This window comes from Heterodontus francisci, chromosome 2 (assembly GCF_036365525.1).
Source record: "Heterodontus francisci isolate sHetFra1 chromosome 2, sHetFra1.hap1, whole genome shotgun sequence".
NCBI lineage: Eukaryota > Metazoa > Chordata > Chondrichthyes > Heterodontiformes > Heterodontidae > Heterodontus > Heterodontus francisci.
In genome coordinates this window covers 78,827,921-78,846,635 of record NC_090372.1, presented here as the reverse complement: position 1 = coordinate 78,846,635, position 18,715 = coordinate 78,827,921, and the positions used below count along the sequence as shown (strand labels likewise).

Sequence of the window (18,715 nt, the reverse complement as noted above, 5' to 3'; positions counted from 1 at the left end):
AATAAAATCAACTCTCAACCATCCTTTCTCCAGTGAGACATGCTCAATATACACAATAGATCTTCATAATCGAATCCCACCATCCAATCAATCATTCTGGTTGCTTTCTTTTGTGTCCTTTCAATAGCAATATGGCAGCTGAATGAACAGTCTCTACTGCTGTGCAAAGAAATCACTTCAAGTTTTTTATTAGAGGTGAGAGTAAAGGGGAAGGGAAAGAGTGGTTGACAGCAATGAGGAAGTTCTTCAGGATGATCCAAGTGTAATGCATGGTTTTGGAAAAGGAGAATGAAGTTCTTCATGCAGTCCAGTCAGATATGGTAATGAATGACTAAGGTAGTTATGCTTAAATCTGCAGATCTAGCACCTGAGGAGAAAAATGAAAGGTGGCATGTCTAAAAAACAACCTTTTGCTCCCATAAGAGCATAACAAAAATTACTGACCTTTTGCTTCCTTCCCAGTTTTCAGAACAGCATGGCACCACTCCAATATTCCTGCTCGCTACTATGATGGGTGTCTCTGATGGACTCCTGGAGGGCAGGACTCCTGCCTCAGTGAAGTTACTCACCACCCTGCAATTTTGTACTGAATCTGCCTTGGTAGAGTGCATCTCCTGAGATTTTGGGTCAGTTACTTCATCTCAATATTATATTAAAAAAGGGGCTGTCCGAAGATGAAAATGTACACAAATACCAGTTTGTTTTTCTTGCATTCTATTATTTCATTCTGAATTGAAACTTCCTTACAAACTTTTTTTTTTTATTATTCGCTCATGGGATTTGGGTGTCACTGGCAAGGCCAGCATTTATTGCCCATCCACAATTGCCCTTGAGAAGGTGGTGGTGAGCTGCCTTCTTGAACCGTTGCAGTCCTTGGGGTGTAGGTACACCAACAGTGCTGTTAGGAAGGGAGTTCCAGGATTTTAACCCAGTGACAGTGAAGGAACGACGATATAGTTCCAAATCAGGATGGTGTGTGGCTTGGAGGGGAACTTGTAGGTGGTGGTGTTCCCATGCATCCGCTAGCATTGTCCTTCTAGGTGGTAGAGGTCGTGGGTTTGGAAGGAACCTTGGTGAGCTCCTGCAGTCCATCTTGTAGATGGTACACAATGCTGTCGCTGTACGTTGGTGGCACAGGGAGTGAATTTTGAAGGTGGTGGATGGGGTGCCAATCAAGTGGGTTGCTTTGTCCGGGATGGTGTCAAGTTTCTTGTGTTGTTGGAGCTGCACCCATCCAGGCAGGTGGAGAGTATTCCATCACACTCCTGACTTGTGCCTTCTAGATGGTGGACAGGCATTGGGGAAACAGGAGGTGAGGTATTCATTGCAGAATTCTGAGCTTCTGACCTGCTTTGTAGCCACAGTATTTATGTGGCTGGTTCAGTTCAGTTTCTGGAAGCAAAAGGTTGTTTGTTTTTTAAGACATGCCACCTTTTATTTCCCTTCTCAAGTGCTACAAGTTTTATGACAACTACCAAGTATTCTTATGAACAATTCTGACTGCAAACAACATAAAAAAGTGGAACTTTTTATTAAATAAGTACAAAATATGTCCATATATATGTGTATATATATATATATATATATATATATATACACACACGCATACAGAGTGCACTTTTCAGTTAAATAAATTCTTATGGCTATAATTGCATGTTAAGTACACTGTCCATTTACTGCATTATAGAAAGACTTCTAAAAACTAGACTAAGTTAGGTTAGCTTAGTCACCCCAGTTGACAAGTCGGTATGACAACAGATTACACAAAAATAGTGCTGGCAACTTCTCAACATTGAGCAATTATCTTAAAATGTTCATGTCAGTTTCCTCCATACATCCTTTTACAGCCCAGGTCTTTTCATTGAAGTTGGAGTTTGCAGTTGACCCAGTGCCCCAGTCATTGGTCTGCAGAAGCCTGTGTATGCAGCTTTCATGAGCGATGGATTACTTTTGGCAAATACTTGGCTGATAATTCTCTTGTCCTTTTACTTAATGAGGTACAATACTGTTTTCAGCTTGTGATCACTTCACTCCAGAGATACTTTAGTCCTGTCTGGACTGTAACAGTAAAATGAGCAAATATAACTAATAGTTGCATGGACTAGTATGCATAGACCAGGAACAAATCTGCTGCTGAAAGCTCCATAAAAAGGTCAGAGGTGTTCTGCTGTAACATCCTCAAAAGTTATTTTCACCCTAAATAAAATTCAGTTGTACTCTCCAAAAAACAGATTTAAAACCTTACATTATAGCTGTGTATAAGGTTATGAAATGGATTAAAAGTGTGTCTTTTGCTTTAATCAACAAACTTCTTGATCACATCCTAAACCATATTAAATTCATACATTATTAGATGGTTTGGACTGGCTGGAGCTGCTTTCAGGCAAGTCCTTTATGAATATATGAAAGACTGCACTGAATTAGTGGGCAATGGTCAGCTGTTTAAGCACTTTGTTCTTTTGCACGATTCTTGTGTGCCAAATTCAACCAGATTCTGGGCAAAGAGAAGTCTCTATTCAGGGCTTGGTCACTTTAGCAGATTTTAAGACTTTATAAATTTACAAAATAGAAAACAATGCAATTATTTTCAGGACTAACTTACAATGATATCTATTATAAAAAGTGATTAGTGTTTCAAATCTCTTGGGATTCATTTTTTAAATATTGAGGCCTTGGTGGTCATTTTGGTAGTAACTATTTTTGGGAAAGGAGGTGACACATTTGGGCTGAAAGATGCTTGGATTTAAAACACCCGATAAATATACCACAATCTTCATACAAATATACAGAAATTGTACCTCCATTGTCCATTTGTTCAGTACACACATATTCAACTTTTGTAATTCAACAGAATAGAGTTCAAGTGAAAGCAATGGGTTTGACTGAAACCAATGAACCAATGTTTTGCTGCACATTTCATTTGCGGTGCATGATGCCCCAAAAGGTCACATTTCTTCCTTCTCAGTCAACATTATGAAGAGCGTTGATTTATCATTATACCACTTCATCAGATTCTAAATTATATTCTTCATACAAAGCATCCAAGATCTCTATTTGCTTCCCCATGGCTGGAAGATACTGGTTTAAATCTCTCTGCATTCCTTCATAGAACGCCTCCTTCTGTTCATCTCCTTCATTTACAGCAAGTGCTGCCATAAACCCTTCATAAAATGGTGCTGCTCTTAATGCCAACTGTGAATGTGAGAATAAGGCAATCACACTTACTTCATTGTTTCTCTGAAAAAAAGTTTCTCTGAAAAATGCACTATACAAAATGCACTAGATGTATATTTTAAAAAATACTTACTGCAAAGACACCTCTAACAACCCAACCATGATACTGTCGCAACGTTCTACCATACGAAGTATCTAAACAAGAGAACAAAAAAAAAACACATTTTGTGCAAAGATAATAAAAATCCAGAGCATTTTATATACGACTGTAGGCAACAATACCCAGTTCAAACTATATCAACAATTTGCCAAACAAGCTGGATAACTATAAATTCACAACTTTTCTCTCTCTCTTTTTTCAAACTGCAATCTTTCAGGAAATTGGTCAGAGATAAGTAATGCCAATCCCTTTCTAAACTACCAGATTTCACCACGACTGGTTTAAGATTGGCATCATGGAAACACAAAACAAATTACAACAAATACAGAAGCTACAATTATTCCAAGAATCAAGATATGCCTGAATTTAACCCCCACAGGGTCAGAGATCAGAAAAACTCAACCATTTTTGTGCTGGTACATGCAAAGGTCAGAGGCTATTGGCCTTCAGGAAAACAGTTTCACATTCTCAAAGAAAATAGACAAATGGGTGTTCAGAGGCGCTATTGGCAATAAGGAACCAGAATGCATTACACACTGCACCAGTTTTCAAGTGAAATAATGTTGACATTTTCATGCAAACGTATTAGCATAAGAATGAAGTAAAATCTCCAATTAATCAGTGCAATCAATGTCAGCATCAAAGAGGAGTGCAATTGCCAGGAAATGAGCCATTTTTCAACTTCTTGAACTGGACTGATCATTAGCAAAGCAGAGATACCCACTACAGTAGTGCACAATGGGTCATAGAGTTATGCAGCACAGAAACAGGTCCTTTGGCCCATCGTGTCCGTGCCGGCCATCAAGCACCTAACTATTCGTGTAATCAGAGGCCAGGGAAAGGGTGCAAGCTCCATCTTTAAAGCCCATGTGAAACACAGGAAAAGTCCTGCAAAGATGAAAGCTGTGGATTTTGCTGAACATCATGGTTACATCGAGGTTATTATCAAAGACATAATTAATGCTCCTGGTCGTGGTGCTCCTTTAACAAAGATGGTGTTCCGTGATACTTACAGGTCCAAAAGAAGAATTGAGCTGTTTGTTGCAGCTGAAAGAATTCACACTGGTCAGTTTATCTTCATTGACTGATTTAATGCTCTTGTTCTTAATCTTTAATTGGCTTTAATTGCTTGTTTTGTGACAGACTTATACTAAGTAGTCATTTGTATACAGGAACACTAGCTCCTTTAAAAAAAAAAATCCCTGGATATGGTCAAAATTGGCATAGCCAGATTTATTGTCCATCTCCAGCTGCCATAAGATGGTGATGGGCTTGTTCCTTGAATGACTTCAGTCATTGTGCCGATGATGCCGCCATGTGTTGCTATCCACCGGATCAGTATTCTTGAATTCTGTGTTGAAGAAAAGATGATACATGTCCAAGGCAGGGTGGTGTGAGATTTGGAAGGGAACTTGGAAACAGTAGTGTTCCCAAGTTACCTCATAAATAGTAGAGTTTGCAGGGGAGGGAGCTGCTATTGCAGTAATCTTGCTGCAGTGCATCGTGTAGATTGTACATACTGCAGCCATGGTGTGCCAGTAATGGAGGGGAGTATGTATTGAGCCAAGTGTCAGGGGTGCAAATCAAGCAAACTACTCTGTCATGGTGTCAAGCTACTTAGGAGCATTGGAACAGAGTTAGCCATTCATCCTCGAGTCTGTTCTGCCACTCAATTAGATCATGTCTGATCAATATCTTAACTCCACCTACCTATCTTGGTTCTGTAATCCATAATAGTCAGAGTCGTTACAACACAGGAAGCCATTGAACCCATTGAGTTCATGCCAGCTCTCCATGCAGCAATCTAGTCAGTCCCATTCCCCCGTTCTATCCGCGTAGCCCTGCAAGTTTACTTCCCTCAAATGCCCAACCAACTTCCTTTTGAAATCATCGATCGTCTCCACTTTCACCACCCTTGTAGGCAGCAAGTTCCAGGTCATTATCATTTGCTGCATAAAAAAGTTCTTCCTCACATTCCCCCTGCATCTCTTGCCCAAAACCTCCAAGCTGTGTTCCATAGTCCTTGTAACATCAGCTAATGGGAAAAGCTTTTCTTTATCGACCTTATCTAAAACTGTCATAATTTCCTCAATCTCCTTTGCTCGAGGAGAACCACACCAGCTTCTCCAACCTAACCTTGTAGCTGAAATCCCTCATCCCTGGAATCATTCTGGTAAATCTCCTCTGCAGCCGCTCAATGACCCTTGCATCTTTCCAGCGAGCGGGACACAGCGAGAGCGGAGCCGGAGCACAAAGAGACCGGGAGAGAGAGAGAGAGTTCATTCAGCGAGCGGGACACAGCGAGAGCGGTGCCGGAGCACACAGAGACTGAGACAGAGAGGGAGAGGGGGAGGGAGGGAGAGAGAGAGAGAGAGAGAGAGAGAGAGAGAGAGGGAGGGAGGGAGGGAGGGAGAGGGAGAGAGAGAGAGAGAGGGAGGGAGGGAGGGAGGGTGGGAGGGAGAGAGAGAGAGAGAGAGAGAAAAGTCCAGGCGCGCCAGAGTTTTGAAAAAAAAAAAGTCAACAGTGACAACACAAGAATGCTGCAAGGTGATTGGTTGGTGAGTAACTGCTGTTAGGGAATAACTCTAAATAGTTGGTTTCGTAACTAAAGTAAAGAGAAAGGTCGACAGTTCTTTTTAATATAGTAGGTAGTTTTTTTTTTGGGGGGGGGGTGCGGTATCAAGGCACCTAGCGTAAATCTAATTTTTGGGTAATTTAAGGGAGTAAAAAGAGTGAAAAATAAAACAAAGAGTGCCATCACAGGAAAACCGTAAGTTCATTGGTTGGTAAGTAACTGCTAATTTGAATTACCTATTCCAAGTTGATTTCAAATTAAAGGTGAATAGGAGAAATATTTTACAGATTAAAAACTAGAGACCAGTCGGAAATAAAAAAAAAACAAATTAAAATCTAATTAAATAAAATAGAGATGCAGGGCCAGGCAATGTGTTGTACCTGCATGATGTTGGAGCTGGTGGACCCCATTGTGGTTCCTAGTGACCACATCTGAAGCAAGTGTTGGCTGCTCGAGGAACTCAGGCTCAGAGTTGATGAGCTGGAGTCTGAGCTTCGGACACTGCGACACATCAGGGAGGGGGAGAGTGACCTGGACGCTGTGTTTCAGGAAGGAGTCACACCCTTTAGATTAACTACCATGAATTCGGCCACTGGTCAGGGACAGGAGGGTGTGACTATGAGTGAGGCAGGTAGAGGGATTCAGGAGGTAGTGCTGCAGGAGCCTCAGCCATTATCCTTGTCCAACAGGTTCGAGATTCTTGCTCCCTGTGTGGATGAGAGCAGAGACTGTAGGGAGAATGAGCAAACTGACCACCGGCCCGTGGTACAGGGAGCCGTTCAAGTGTGGGGAGAAAACAGAAATGTAGTCGTAATCGGGGATAGTATAGTTAGGGGCATAGACACTGTTCTCTGTGGCCAGGATCGAGAATCCTGAAGGCTCTGTTGCCTACCTGGTGCCAGGGTTTGGGATATCTTATCTGGGCTGCAGATGAACTTGGAGTGGGAGGGGAAAGATCCAGTTGTCGTGGTCCACATTGGTACCAACGATATAGGTCGAATGAGGCTAGAGGTTCTGCTGAGGGAATATGAGCAGCTAGGGGCTAAATTAAAAAGCAGAACAAAAAAAGGTAATAATCTCCGGATTACTACCTGAGCCACGAGCAAATTGGCAAAAGGTCAATAAGATTAAAGAGGTAAATGCGTGGCTCAAAGATTGGTGTGGGAGAAATGGGTTCGAATTCGTGGGTCATTGGCATCAGTACTGGGGAAGGAGGGAGCTCTTCCGATGGGATGGGCTCCACCTGAATCATGTTGGGACCAGAGTCCTGGCAAATTGTATAACTAGGGCTGTAGATAGGGCTTTCAACTAAATAGTGCCGGGGGGGGGGGGGGGAGGGTTCAGTTACATGGAAAAACAGGAAGATAAAGGAGAAGGCAGGAGTGCAGGTTAGTGGTGAGGCTGATTGTTACCAAACTGCAAGAAGTATACTGGTTAAACCAGAAGAGAGAAGTACTAAACAGGCGAATAAAGCATTAGTGCTGAGGTACAGGTTAGGGGGTATAGCCCAAATAAGAGTTCTATATACAAATGCACGGAGTGTAAGAAATAAACTAGATGAACTGCAGGTGCAAATTCTAATGGAAGATTATCATGTGGTGGCCATTGCGGAGACATGGCTGCAGGATGGTCGGGACTGTAGCAGTTCTGAGGTGTTAGATTGTATAAATGCACAAATTAGGCAAGTGTGTAACAAATGCAGAGTAGTGCTAATGGGGGATTTTAACTTACACATAGATTGGGAGAGGCAGACTAGCACCTGTCCGAAAGGTAGTGAATTTCTGGAATGTGTCCGGGATAGTTTCCTACAGCAATATGTCCTAGATGCAACAAGGGGACAGGTAATATTAGATTTAGTTATGAGTAATGAGCCAAATTTAATTAGTAGCCTAACTGTGCGTCAACATTTATCAAATAGTGATCACAACATGATTGAATTCAAGGTAGTGTTTGAAAGTGAAAAGAACGAATCAGCTACGAGAATTTTAGACTTGGGTAAAGCTGACTTTACCGGGATGAGACACAGACTGTCCATGGTAAACTGGGTAGATCTGTTAATGGGTCAAACGACTGACGAACAGTGGAGAATATTTAAAGAAACATTTAATGAAATACAGAGCGAGTATATACCGAGAGGAAAAAGCTCCACTTCACAGAAAAAGAGGCCATGGACAACTAAAGAGATTAGGGATAGCATAAAACAAAAAGAAATGGCTTACAAAAATGCAAAACGCAGCACAGATCCAGCCGAATGGGATCGATACAAAGACCAGCAAAGGGTCACAAAGCAGCTTATAAGAGCTAGTAAAAGAGATTATGGAAAGAAACTTGCAAGGGACATCAAAATCAATAAGAAGAAATTTTATAGTTAAATAAAGGGAAAGCGGGTGGTCAACAGCACAAGTAGCAATAATGATGATCCATCTCAGCCTCCTCCTGAAGTCCCCCGCATCAGAGATGCCTGTCTTCAGCCAATGTGATTCACTCTGAGTGATATCTAGAAACGACTGAAGGCACTGGATATTGAAAAGGCTATGGGCCGTGACAACATTCCGGCAATAGTACTGAAGACTGTGCTCCAGAAATTGCCGTGCCACTAGCCAAGCTGTTCCAGTACAGCTACAACACTGGTATCTACCCAGCAATGTGGAAAATTGGCCAGGTATGTCCTGTACACAAAAAGCAGGACAAGTTCAACCCGACCAATTACTGCCCCATCAGTCTACTCTCAATCATCAGTAAAGCGATAGAAGGTGTCATTGACAGTGCGGTCAAGCAGCACTTGCTTAGCAGTAACCTGCTCAGTGTCGCTCAGTTTGGGTTCTGCCAGGGCCACTCAGCTCCCGACCTCATTACAGCCTTGGTTCAAACATGGACAAACGAGATGAACTCAAGAGATGAGGTGAGAGTGACTGCCCTTGACATCAAGGCAGCAATTGACCAAGTATGGCATCAAGGAGCCCTAGCAAAACTGGAGTCAATGGGAATCAGGGGGAAAACTCTCTGCTGGTTGGTGTCATACATAGCACAAAGGAAGATGGTTGTGGTTGTTGGAGGTCAATTATCTCAGCTCCAGGACATCACTGCAGGAGTTCCTCAGGGTAGTGTCCTAGGCCCATTCATCTTCAGCTGCTTCATGAATGACCTTCCTTCAATCATAAGGTCAGAAGTGGGGATGTTCGCTGATGATTGCATAATGTTCAGCACCATTCGCGACTCCTCAGATGCTGAAGCAGTCCGTGTAGAAATGCAGCAAGACGTGGGCTAATAAGTGGCAAGTAACATTCGCGCCACACAAGTGCCAGACAATGACCATCTCCAACAAGAGAGAAACTAACCATCTCCCCTTGACATTCAATGGCATTACCATTGCTGAATCCCTCACTATCAACATCCTAGGGGTTACCATTGACCAGAAACTGAACTGGAGTAGTCATATAAATACCGTGGCTACAAGAGCAGGTCAGAGGCTAGGAATCCTGCAGTGAGTAACTCACCTCCTGACACCCCAAAGCTTGTCCACCATCTACAAGGCACAGGTCAGGGAGTGTGATGGGATAATCTCCACTTGCCTGGATGGGTGCAGCTCCAACAACACTCAAGAAGCTCGACACCATCCAGGACAAAGCAGCCCTCTTGATTGGCACCCCATTCCCAAACATTCATTCCCTCCACCACCGATGCACTGTGAGTGTGTACCATCTACAAGATGCACTGCAGCAATGCACCAAGGCTCCTTAGACAACACCTTCCAAACCCACGACCTCTACCACCAAGAAGGACAAGGGCAACAAATGGTTGGGAACACCACCATCTGCAAGTTCCCCTCCAAGTCACACACCACCATTCTGACTTGGAACTATATCACTGTTCCTTCAATGTCGCTGGGTCAAAATCCTGGAACTCCCTTCCTAACAGCACTGTGGGTGTCCCTACCCCATGTGGACTGCAGCAGTTCAAGAAGGCAGCTCACCACCACTTTCTCAAGGGCAATTAGGGATGGGCAATAAATGCTAACATAGCCAGCGATGTCCACATCCCATGAATAAATTTTTAAAAAGTACGTATGATATAATAGACATTACAGAGACATGGTTGCAAAATGACAAAGACTGGGACCTGAATATTCATGGGTACATGACATTTAGGAAGGGCAGGAAGCTAAGAAAAGGCGGAGGAGTAGCTCTGTTAATTAAGGGTGGCATTGGTATAATAGAGAGAGATAACCTTAGTTCTGGATATAGAATCAGTTTGGGTAGAGATCAGAAATAGTAAAGGTATGAAGTCACTTGTAGGAGTGGTTTATAGGCCCCCTAACAGTAAGCACATTGTAAGGCGGGGTATACAATAATGAAATATTGGGGGCTTGTAAAAAAGGTACAAGAATAATCATGGGTGATTTTAATCTACATATAGATTGGACAAATCAGATTGGCAAAGGTAGCCTGGATGATGAGTTCATAGAGTGTTTTGGGAAAGTCTCTTGGAGCAGCATGTTCTAGAGCCAACCAGACAGCAGGCTATGTTAGATCTGGTACTGTGCAATGAGACAGGATTAATTAATGACCTCATAGTGAAGATGCCCCTAGGTAGCAGTGATCATAATATGTTCGAATTTCACATTCAGTTTGAAGGAGAGAAGGCTGAATCTAAGACTAGTGTTTTAAACTTAAATAAGAGCAATTATGAGGCATGAAGGCAGAGCTAGCTAAAGTAAACTGGCAACTTAGGTTAAGGTATAGGTCAAGAGAGATGCAATGGCAACATTTAAGGAGATATTTCAAAATACTCAGAAAAGATACATTCCAGTGAGATAAAAAAAAGTCTAAGGGAAGGACGCTCCATCCATGGCTAACTAAGGAAGTTAAGATAGTATCAAGTTAAAAGACAAAGCACATAATTCCGCAAAGACGAGTGGCAGGTCAGAAGATTGGGCAATATATAAAGAACAGCAAAGTATGACTAAAAGGTTAAAAAGGAGGGAGGAATTAGAATACGAGAGAAAGCTAGCTATAAATATAAGAACAGATAATAAGAGTTTCTACAGGTATTTAAAAAGGAAAAGAGTAAGTAAAGTAAGCGTTGGTCCTCTAGAGAGACTGTCTGGGGAATTAATAATGGAAAATAAGGAGATGGTGGATGAACTGAACAGATATTTTGCATCTTTCTTCATTGTAGAGGACATCCCAGACATAACTGTGAATCAGGAGGTGAAAGGGAGGGAGGAACTTAAAACAATTACAATCACCTGGGAAAGGTTACTGAAAAAAATTATTAGAACCAAAAGCTGACAAGTTCCCAGGTCCTGATGGGACTTCATCCTAGGGTTTTAAAAGAAGTGCTTGCTGAGATAGTTGATGCATTGGTTTTAATTTTCCAAAATTCCCTAGGTTCTGGAAGGGAAGTTAACCACTTTGGCAGGAAGAATCGTGAAGCAGCATATTATTTAAATGGAGAGAGATTGCAGAACTCTGAGGTACAGAAGGGTCTGGGTGTCCTGGTACATGAACTTCAAAAGGTTGGTATGCAGATACAGCAAGTGATTAGGAAGGCAAACATTAGAATGTTGTCCGTTCCAGTTCCGAAGAAGGGTCACTGACCCGAAACGTTAACTCTGCTTCTCTTTCCACAGATGCTGCCAGACCTGCTGAGTGATTCCAGCATTTCTTGTTTTTGTTTCCGATTTCCAGCATCCGCAGTATTTTGCTTTTATATTAGAATGTTGTCGTTTATTGCAAGGGGAATGGAATATAAAAGTAGGAATGCTTTGCTAAAGTTGTATAGGATACTGGTGAGACCACATCTGGAGTACTGTGTACAGTTTGTGTGCTTATTTAAGAAGGAATATAAAATGCATTAGAGGCAGTGCAGAGAAAGTTCACTCGACTGATACCTGGGTTGGGGGGTGTGCAGTGGTTATCTTATGAGGAAAGGTTGGACAGGTTGGGTCTGTATCCATTGAAGTTGAGCAGAATGAGAGGTGATCTTATTGAAACTTATAAGATCCTGAGGGGACTTGACAGGGTGGATGCTGAAAGGATGCTTCCCCTTGTGGAAGAGACTAAAACTAGGGGACACAGTTTAAAAATAAGAGGTCGCCCATTTAAAATGGAGATGAGGAGAAATGTTTTCTCTCCGAGGGTTCAGAGTATTTTGAACTCTGTTCCCCAGAAAGCGGTTGAGGCAGGGTCATTGAATATTTTTAAGGCAGCAGTAGATAAATTCTTGACTAACAAGGGAGTTAAAGGGTATCGGGATTGGCGGGAAAGTGGAGTTGAGGGCACAATCAGATCAGCCATGAGCTTATTAAATGGTGGAGCGGGTACGAAAGAGGTCGAATGGCCTACTCCTGCTCCTAATTCATATGTTCGGATATGAATTCCAGTGCCGGTGCAGTGCCAGCTATGTAGGCCGTACGTCCCAACGACTGGTTGTTCACAATAGGCAGAGTGCTGACAGTACTCAACCAGCCCATAGTTGCAAATATTAGTACAAAATATCTAACGTTAGATGTGATTCCGCGATTGGACAGCACTTAATGAACAATCCTGAGTGTGCTAAGAATTACACTAACAACGAATTTATGATTATCAGTTGAGTTCATGATGTGGCTCACTTATGCTTACTAGAAGCTACTTGTATTCATATGCAGGAACCTGTCCTCTGCAGGCAAAGGAGCATGACCAGGTGTTACGCCATTTTTGAATTAATTAAAAGGCTGGGAGACAATAGTCCATGGCAACACCTCGACCAGAGTGGACTGGCCAACCAATCAGCACCCTTTTCTCATGCAGTATAAGTTGTTGCTCCCTTTGAAATTTGGTATTCTTGTGTCTGTCCTGATGAATGCAAGATGAAAAGCTTCAACAGCATATCTTTTTGTTTCAACAATACATCATATTTTCACAATGGATATTTGTGCTTGTGGCTCACTAACCTTATTCAGCAGACTTTGTGCATTCACATACATGCATTCTAAAATGGTTTTGTATTCCTTGTAGATTTTCTTAGTATGCTCCTATCTAATGTGGTGCTAACTTCTTTCTCTACTACTATCTAACATTCTTGTTTTGTGCACTTTGTTACTCTTTTCTACTTCTATATGCTGCTGCCCATCCCCCTACCAATTTAGTTTCAACCTCCCACCCCCAACTTTAGTGGACCTCCCCACGAGGACATTAGTCCCAGTCCTGTTGAGGAGCAACCCGTCCCTTTTGGATAGGTGTCTCCTGCCCCAGAACTGGTCTCAATGCCCCAAGAATCTGAAGCCCTCTCTCTTGCATTAATCCTCCCTATTTCTACTCTCACTAGCGCATGGCTCTGGTAGTAATCCAGAGATTACTACCTTTGAGGTACTATTTTTTAAACTTACTCCCTAGCTCCTGAAAATCTGATAGTAGGTCCTCAATACCTGCCCTCTCTATGTCATAGGTAGTGATGTGTACCACAACTTCTGGCTCACTCCCTTTCCCCTGAAGAATATTTTGCACCCTCTGCATGAAGTCCTTTACCCTGGCACCAGGAAGTAACAAACCATGCATGACTCAGGATGAAGGATACAGAAATGCCTGTCTGTCCCTCTAACTATGGAATCTCCTAAAATGACTGCATTTTTTACTCTTTGCTGTTCCCTCCTATGCAGTCCCTTGCCCAATGGTGCCATGGTCTGAAATGCACTCCTTCAAGGTGTCGTCACTCCCAGCAGTCTCCAATGTTTGAGAGTGGCACACACCCCAAAGTCTCCTGCACTTCCTGCCCCTTCCTGTTCCTCCGGACGGCCTTCTACCCTGAACTCTTACTTCCTGGGGTTGGCCACTTCCTGGAATGTACGATTAAGGAAACTCTCAGCCTTTGTATAAACTATTTATTTTAATTAATGCCTCTAGACCTTTCCTGTGCAAACACTCTTATTAATTTACTTACTATCATCCTTACCCTGATTGAACTTTTATTATTAGTTCAACTAGCTAAGCTAAATTTAATATAATACTTCCGAACAAAAACCTATCAATCTCAAGTTTGAAATTTTTAATTGAACAACTCTCAACACAATTTTGGGGAAAGAGTTTTGAGATTCTACTACTCTTGTGTAAGAAATGCTTTCTCACATCACTCTTAAATGGCCTAGCTCTATGCCCCCTTATTCTGGACTTCCTCATCAGAGAAAATAGTTTTGTTCTATCTACCCTATAATTTCCTTTAACGCCTTAAATAGATAATACTTCAATCTTCGATACTCAAGGGAATACAAGCCTAGTCTATGCAATTTGTCCTCATAATTTAATCTTTTTAGCCCAGTATCATCTTGGTGAACCTGCGATGCACCTCTTCCAAAGCCAATATATTTTTCTTGAGTACTTAAGCGTCGCTGGATCTGCATTCATCAAGAACAGTAGTGAACATTCCATCCTGACTAGATGGTGGAGGTATGTCGAAGAGTCAGAAGGTGAGTCGCAAAGTATTCAGCTTCTGCCTTAGACTTGTTGTCCTGGTATTGATAGGTCTGTTCCAGTTAAGCTTCTGATCAATGGTGAACCCCCAGCCCCACCCCGCCAAAGCAAATACCAGGAGTATTTGGCAATGCTGGTAAGGGATTTGAGCATTTCTTGTTGGAGCAGATTACTTGACACTTTAGTTTAGTTTAGTTTAGAGATACAGCACTGAAACAGGCCCTTCGGCCCACCGAGTCTGTGCCGACCATCAACCACCCATCTATACTAATCCTACACTAATCCCATATTCCTACCACAATCCCCACCTGTCCCTATATTCCCTACCACCTACCTAAACTAGTGGCAATTTATAATGGCCAATTAACCTATCAACCTGCAAGTCTTTGGCATGTGGGAGGAAACCGGAGCACCCGGAGGAAACCCACGCAGACACAGGGAGAACTTGCAAACTCCACACAGGCAGTACCCAGAATTGAACCTGGGTCATTGGAGCTGTGAGGCTGCGGTGCTAACCACTGTGCCGCACTTATGCCTCAAATGCTATAAGGCACCTTTCTAGCAAAGCCTGGATGTCATCCACATCCTACTGTAGGACTGCATAGGTTACTTCATTTTCCGACGCTTTGTTTAATGGAGTTGAGCACGGAGAAATCCTCAGCGAACAGCCCCATTCCTGAGTTTATAACAGAGGGAAGGTACGTGATCAGATCTTTATGAAAAGGCTGCCAAGTTTCCTTTAGGATTGTCACATTTCAAAAGGTATTTCCAACATATTGCAGACAATGCAACTGACCCAGCTATCTAGCTCATTCAAACTTTCCACCCAAACCGATGTTCAACATATATTTTGACTGCAAGGTGTCATGCAGTTACCAGCAAACCATCAAAAGAGTAACATAGCTGGATGAAAGAAGAATGGGATCTCTTGAGGAAAAAAATATTAAAATCCATTTGACTAGTTTTGTCATCCCTCAAGGGGTTCTACCTTTTCCTGCATAAATGGGAAATCTTGATATATTTGACCAGTCTGTCCAAATGATATGGAAAATAATGCTATTTATAGTTGGGGGTTAAAATTGCATCTTAGAAGACCGAAGCTCTATCAGCATAATATACATACTGTTCAATTGAGTGCTTGGAATAGAAATTAATCGCACCAGCTGGAATTATAATCCCCAAACCATCACATTATGTTGATATTATCTTGACCTGAATGTGAGAGATTTCTATTGGGGATTTACTAATCCAGTTTCCTGCAAAACAGTTCAGCATTTGCTTTGCGTTCTCCGAATACCTGGAAAGTGTGTTGGATATGAACCAACAAGCATGAAACAGAATAGCAGTTTGATGATGTTTCAAGGCAACATTAGATTAAAAGCTATTGAAATTTGTTCAGTTTAGTAAAGGCAAAGGCTATGGGCCCTAAAAACATCCCGGCTGTAGTACTGAAGACTTGTGCTCCAGAACTGGCCACACCCCTAGCCAAGCTGTTCCAGTACAGCCATAACACTGACATCTACCTGACAATGTGGAAAATTGCCCAGGTATGTCCTGTCCACAAAAGCAGGGCAAATCCAATCTGGTTACCTATCACCCCATCAGTTTACTCTCAATCATCAGCAAAGTGATGGAAGGTGTTGTCGACAGTGTTATCAAGCGCCATTCAAACAGCAATAACCTGCTCATTGATGCTCAGTTTGGGTTCTGCCAGGGCCGCTCGGCTCCAGATCTCATTACAGCCTTGCTTTAAACATGGACAAAAGAGCTGAATTCCAGAGGTGAGGTGACAGTGACTGCCCTTGACATCAAGGCAGCATTTGACTGAGTGCGGCATGAAGGAACCCGAGCAAAATTGAGGTCAATGGAAATCAGGGGAGAAATTTTCCACTGGTTGGAGTCATACCTACACAAAAGAAGATAGTTGTGGTTGTTGGAAGCCAATCAATTCAGCACCAGGACATTGCTGCAGGAGTTCCTTGTTAATTGAACACCAATTGTGTATAATTATATGCAGGTGGAAGGCATTAATTGGGGTTTCACTTGAGCACATACAAAGAGACACTGAAACTGTGGTATGGTTGAATTAGGAAATGTATGCTTGTAATGTTTCACTCTGTAAATAAACATTAGACTGATTAAAAATTGGCTCCAATACTATCCTTCACCAACTGTCTTTCTGGAGGAGCTTGGCTCTGTCTTACTATTTGGTTTAGAGAAATTTCAAGATAGCACAGTCATTCAGCGAGAAACATGATGTAGCAAATACCATTCTTTTGTCAGTAAGTCAAAGACACTGAAAGGGCAGATCACTTATCTTCAACGTATGTAATCACATTATTCAATTATCCACTTATGTTCTTTGTCAATTAAATAGAATTATATTAAACAACAGATCATTCTGGAGGAAGTCCTGCATCGCCAGAGGTGTTGTTTTCTGGATTAGACATTGAATGGCAGCCCTATGCCTGGTCAGATAGACATAAAAGATCCCACAGCACCATGCAAAGAGCAGCAGAGTTTTCCCAGCATTCGAGATAACATTTATTCCTCAGCCATTATGGACATAGCTTATTCCTACAATTGCACATTGTGTTTGTCTACAAAATAACAGTGAGTACGCTTTAAAGTTAATTATTTGGCTGCAAAGAACTTTTTAACTTCCTAAGGACATAAAGGGCGATATCTAAATATGAGTTTGTTCTTTCTCAATTATAGATTTTAATAATTCAAAAATAGGAAAGTAATTGTGGTGGGGAAAACGATTGCAATGATTTTTTTGTATGTTCAGTGTGTTCAGGTCTGTTCCTTAATAGGGAGGGTGTTATAGAGAGATACAGCACCTAAACAGGCCCTTCGGCCCACCGAGCCTGTGCCGACCAACAACCACCCATTTATACTAATCCTACATTAATCCTATATTCCCTACCACATCCCCACCATTCTCTTACCACCTACCTAAACTGGGGACAATTTACAATGGCCAATTTACCTATCAACCTGCAAGTTTTTGGCTGTGGGAAGAAACCGGAGCGCGCAGCGGAAACCCATGCGATCACAGGGAGAACTTGCAAACTCCGCACAGACAGTACCCAGAACCGAACGCGGGTCAGAGGAGCTGTGAGGCTGCGGTGCTAACCACTGCGCCACTCTGCCGCCCCATGGGTGTGGGGCAGCATGTTTGCTGGGGAGAACCTGGAAATCGCAGGAACTGAGATCCTGCCGATTTAAACAGCAGGATCTCATTCGCATTTTTTTTACACTATTTTCCACCTAGCAGCCAGCCAGATTGACAGGCCAGCAGGCAAGAAAGGCAGAGCCACAAGACTGCAGTCGGAGATCTTTGGGGACAGTCTCTTTCAAACAGAAAAGATTGAGTGTTGGTGGGGTTTGGTCAGCTGATTGCAGCAGTAGATTTGTTTGATGGGTCAGGTGGTCACTCCTGCTCTTTCTGGATCATCAGCAGTGGTATAAAAAACTACATTGGGAGCTTCATTTAAATATTACAATAAGGTATCCCGCCTCTTGAGAGTGGATCACAGATATGTCAAGCAACCCACCGCCATAAAATGCCGACAGGTGCATACGCAGCAGGTTGGGGATGCATTTCACAATTTAACATTTTTAATTGGACCCTATACCATTCATTGTGGGGGTCTTAAAATTGCCCCCAATCTGTTGGTGCTCCAAAAGGGAAGAAAACACTGCTTGACCTGGCTCTGCCCGATAAATCGGAACAAGTTGACAGCCTTACTGTAGGCCAACATTTAGGAAACAATCACCATGGTGTAATGAGGTTCAGTGTAATAAAGAAAGAACAGTTAAGGATAAGGTCACTTGACTAGAAAATAAACAGTAGAGAAATGAAAAGGACATTGTCCAGATTAATATAAAAACAAAATACTACGGATGCTGGAAATCTGAAATAAAAACAAGAATTAGGGCAGCACAGTGGCGCAGTGGTTAGCACCGCAGCCTCACAGCTCCAGCGACCCGGGTTCAATTCTGGGTACTGCCTGTGTGGAGTTTGCAAGTTCTCCCTGTGTCTGCGTGGGTTTCCTCCGGGTGCTCCGGTTTCCTCCCGCAGCCAAAAGACTTGCAGGTTGATAGGTAAATTGGCCATTATAAATTGCCCCTAGTGTAGGTAGGTGGTAGGTGAATATAGGGACAGGTGAGGATGTGGTAGGAATATGGGATTAGTGTAGGATTAGTATAAATGGGTGGTTGATGGTCGGCACAGACTTGGTGGGCCGAAGGGCCTGTTTCAGTGCTGTATCTCTAAACTAAACTAAACTAAACTAAATGCTGGAAATACTCAGCAGGTCTGGCAGCAGCTGTGGAGAGAGAAGCAGAGTT

General features: G+C 42.5%; 1 protein-coding gene across 5 annotated transcripts in view; it reads right to left on the bottom strand.

The window, feature by feature from the left end:
• Nucleotides 1–204: 204 nt before the first annotated feature.
• The window catches only part of plekha8 (pleckstrin homology domain containing, family A (phosphoinositide binding specific) member 8), a 127,508-nt gene continuing 108,997 nt past the window's right edge, over nt 205–18,715 (bottom strand). For all 5 annotated transcript variants that reach the window (XM_068059558.1, XM_068059566.1, XM_068059576.1 and 2 more), the window contains 2 exons: nt 3,308–3,369; nt 205–3,192 (listed from right to left, as the gene is read on the bottom strand). In XM_068059558.1, coding sequence (XP_067915659.1) covers nt 2,995–3,192; nt 3,308–3,369 — 260 coding nt within the window. In that variant the 3' untranslated portion in view covers nt 205–2,994. The remainder of the gene's footprint in view (nt 3,193–3,307; nt 3,370–18,715) is intronic.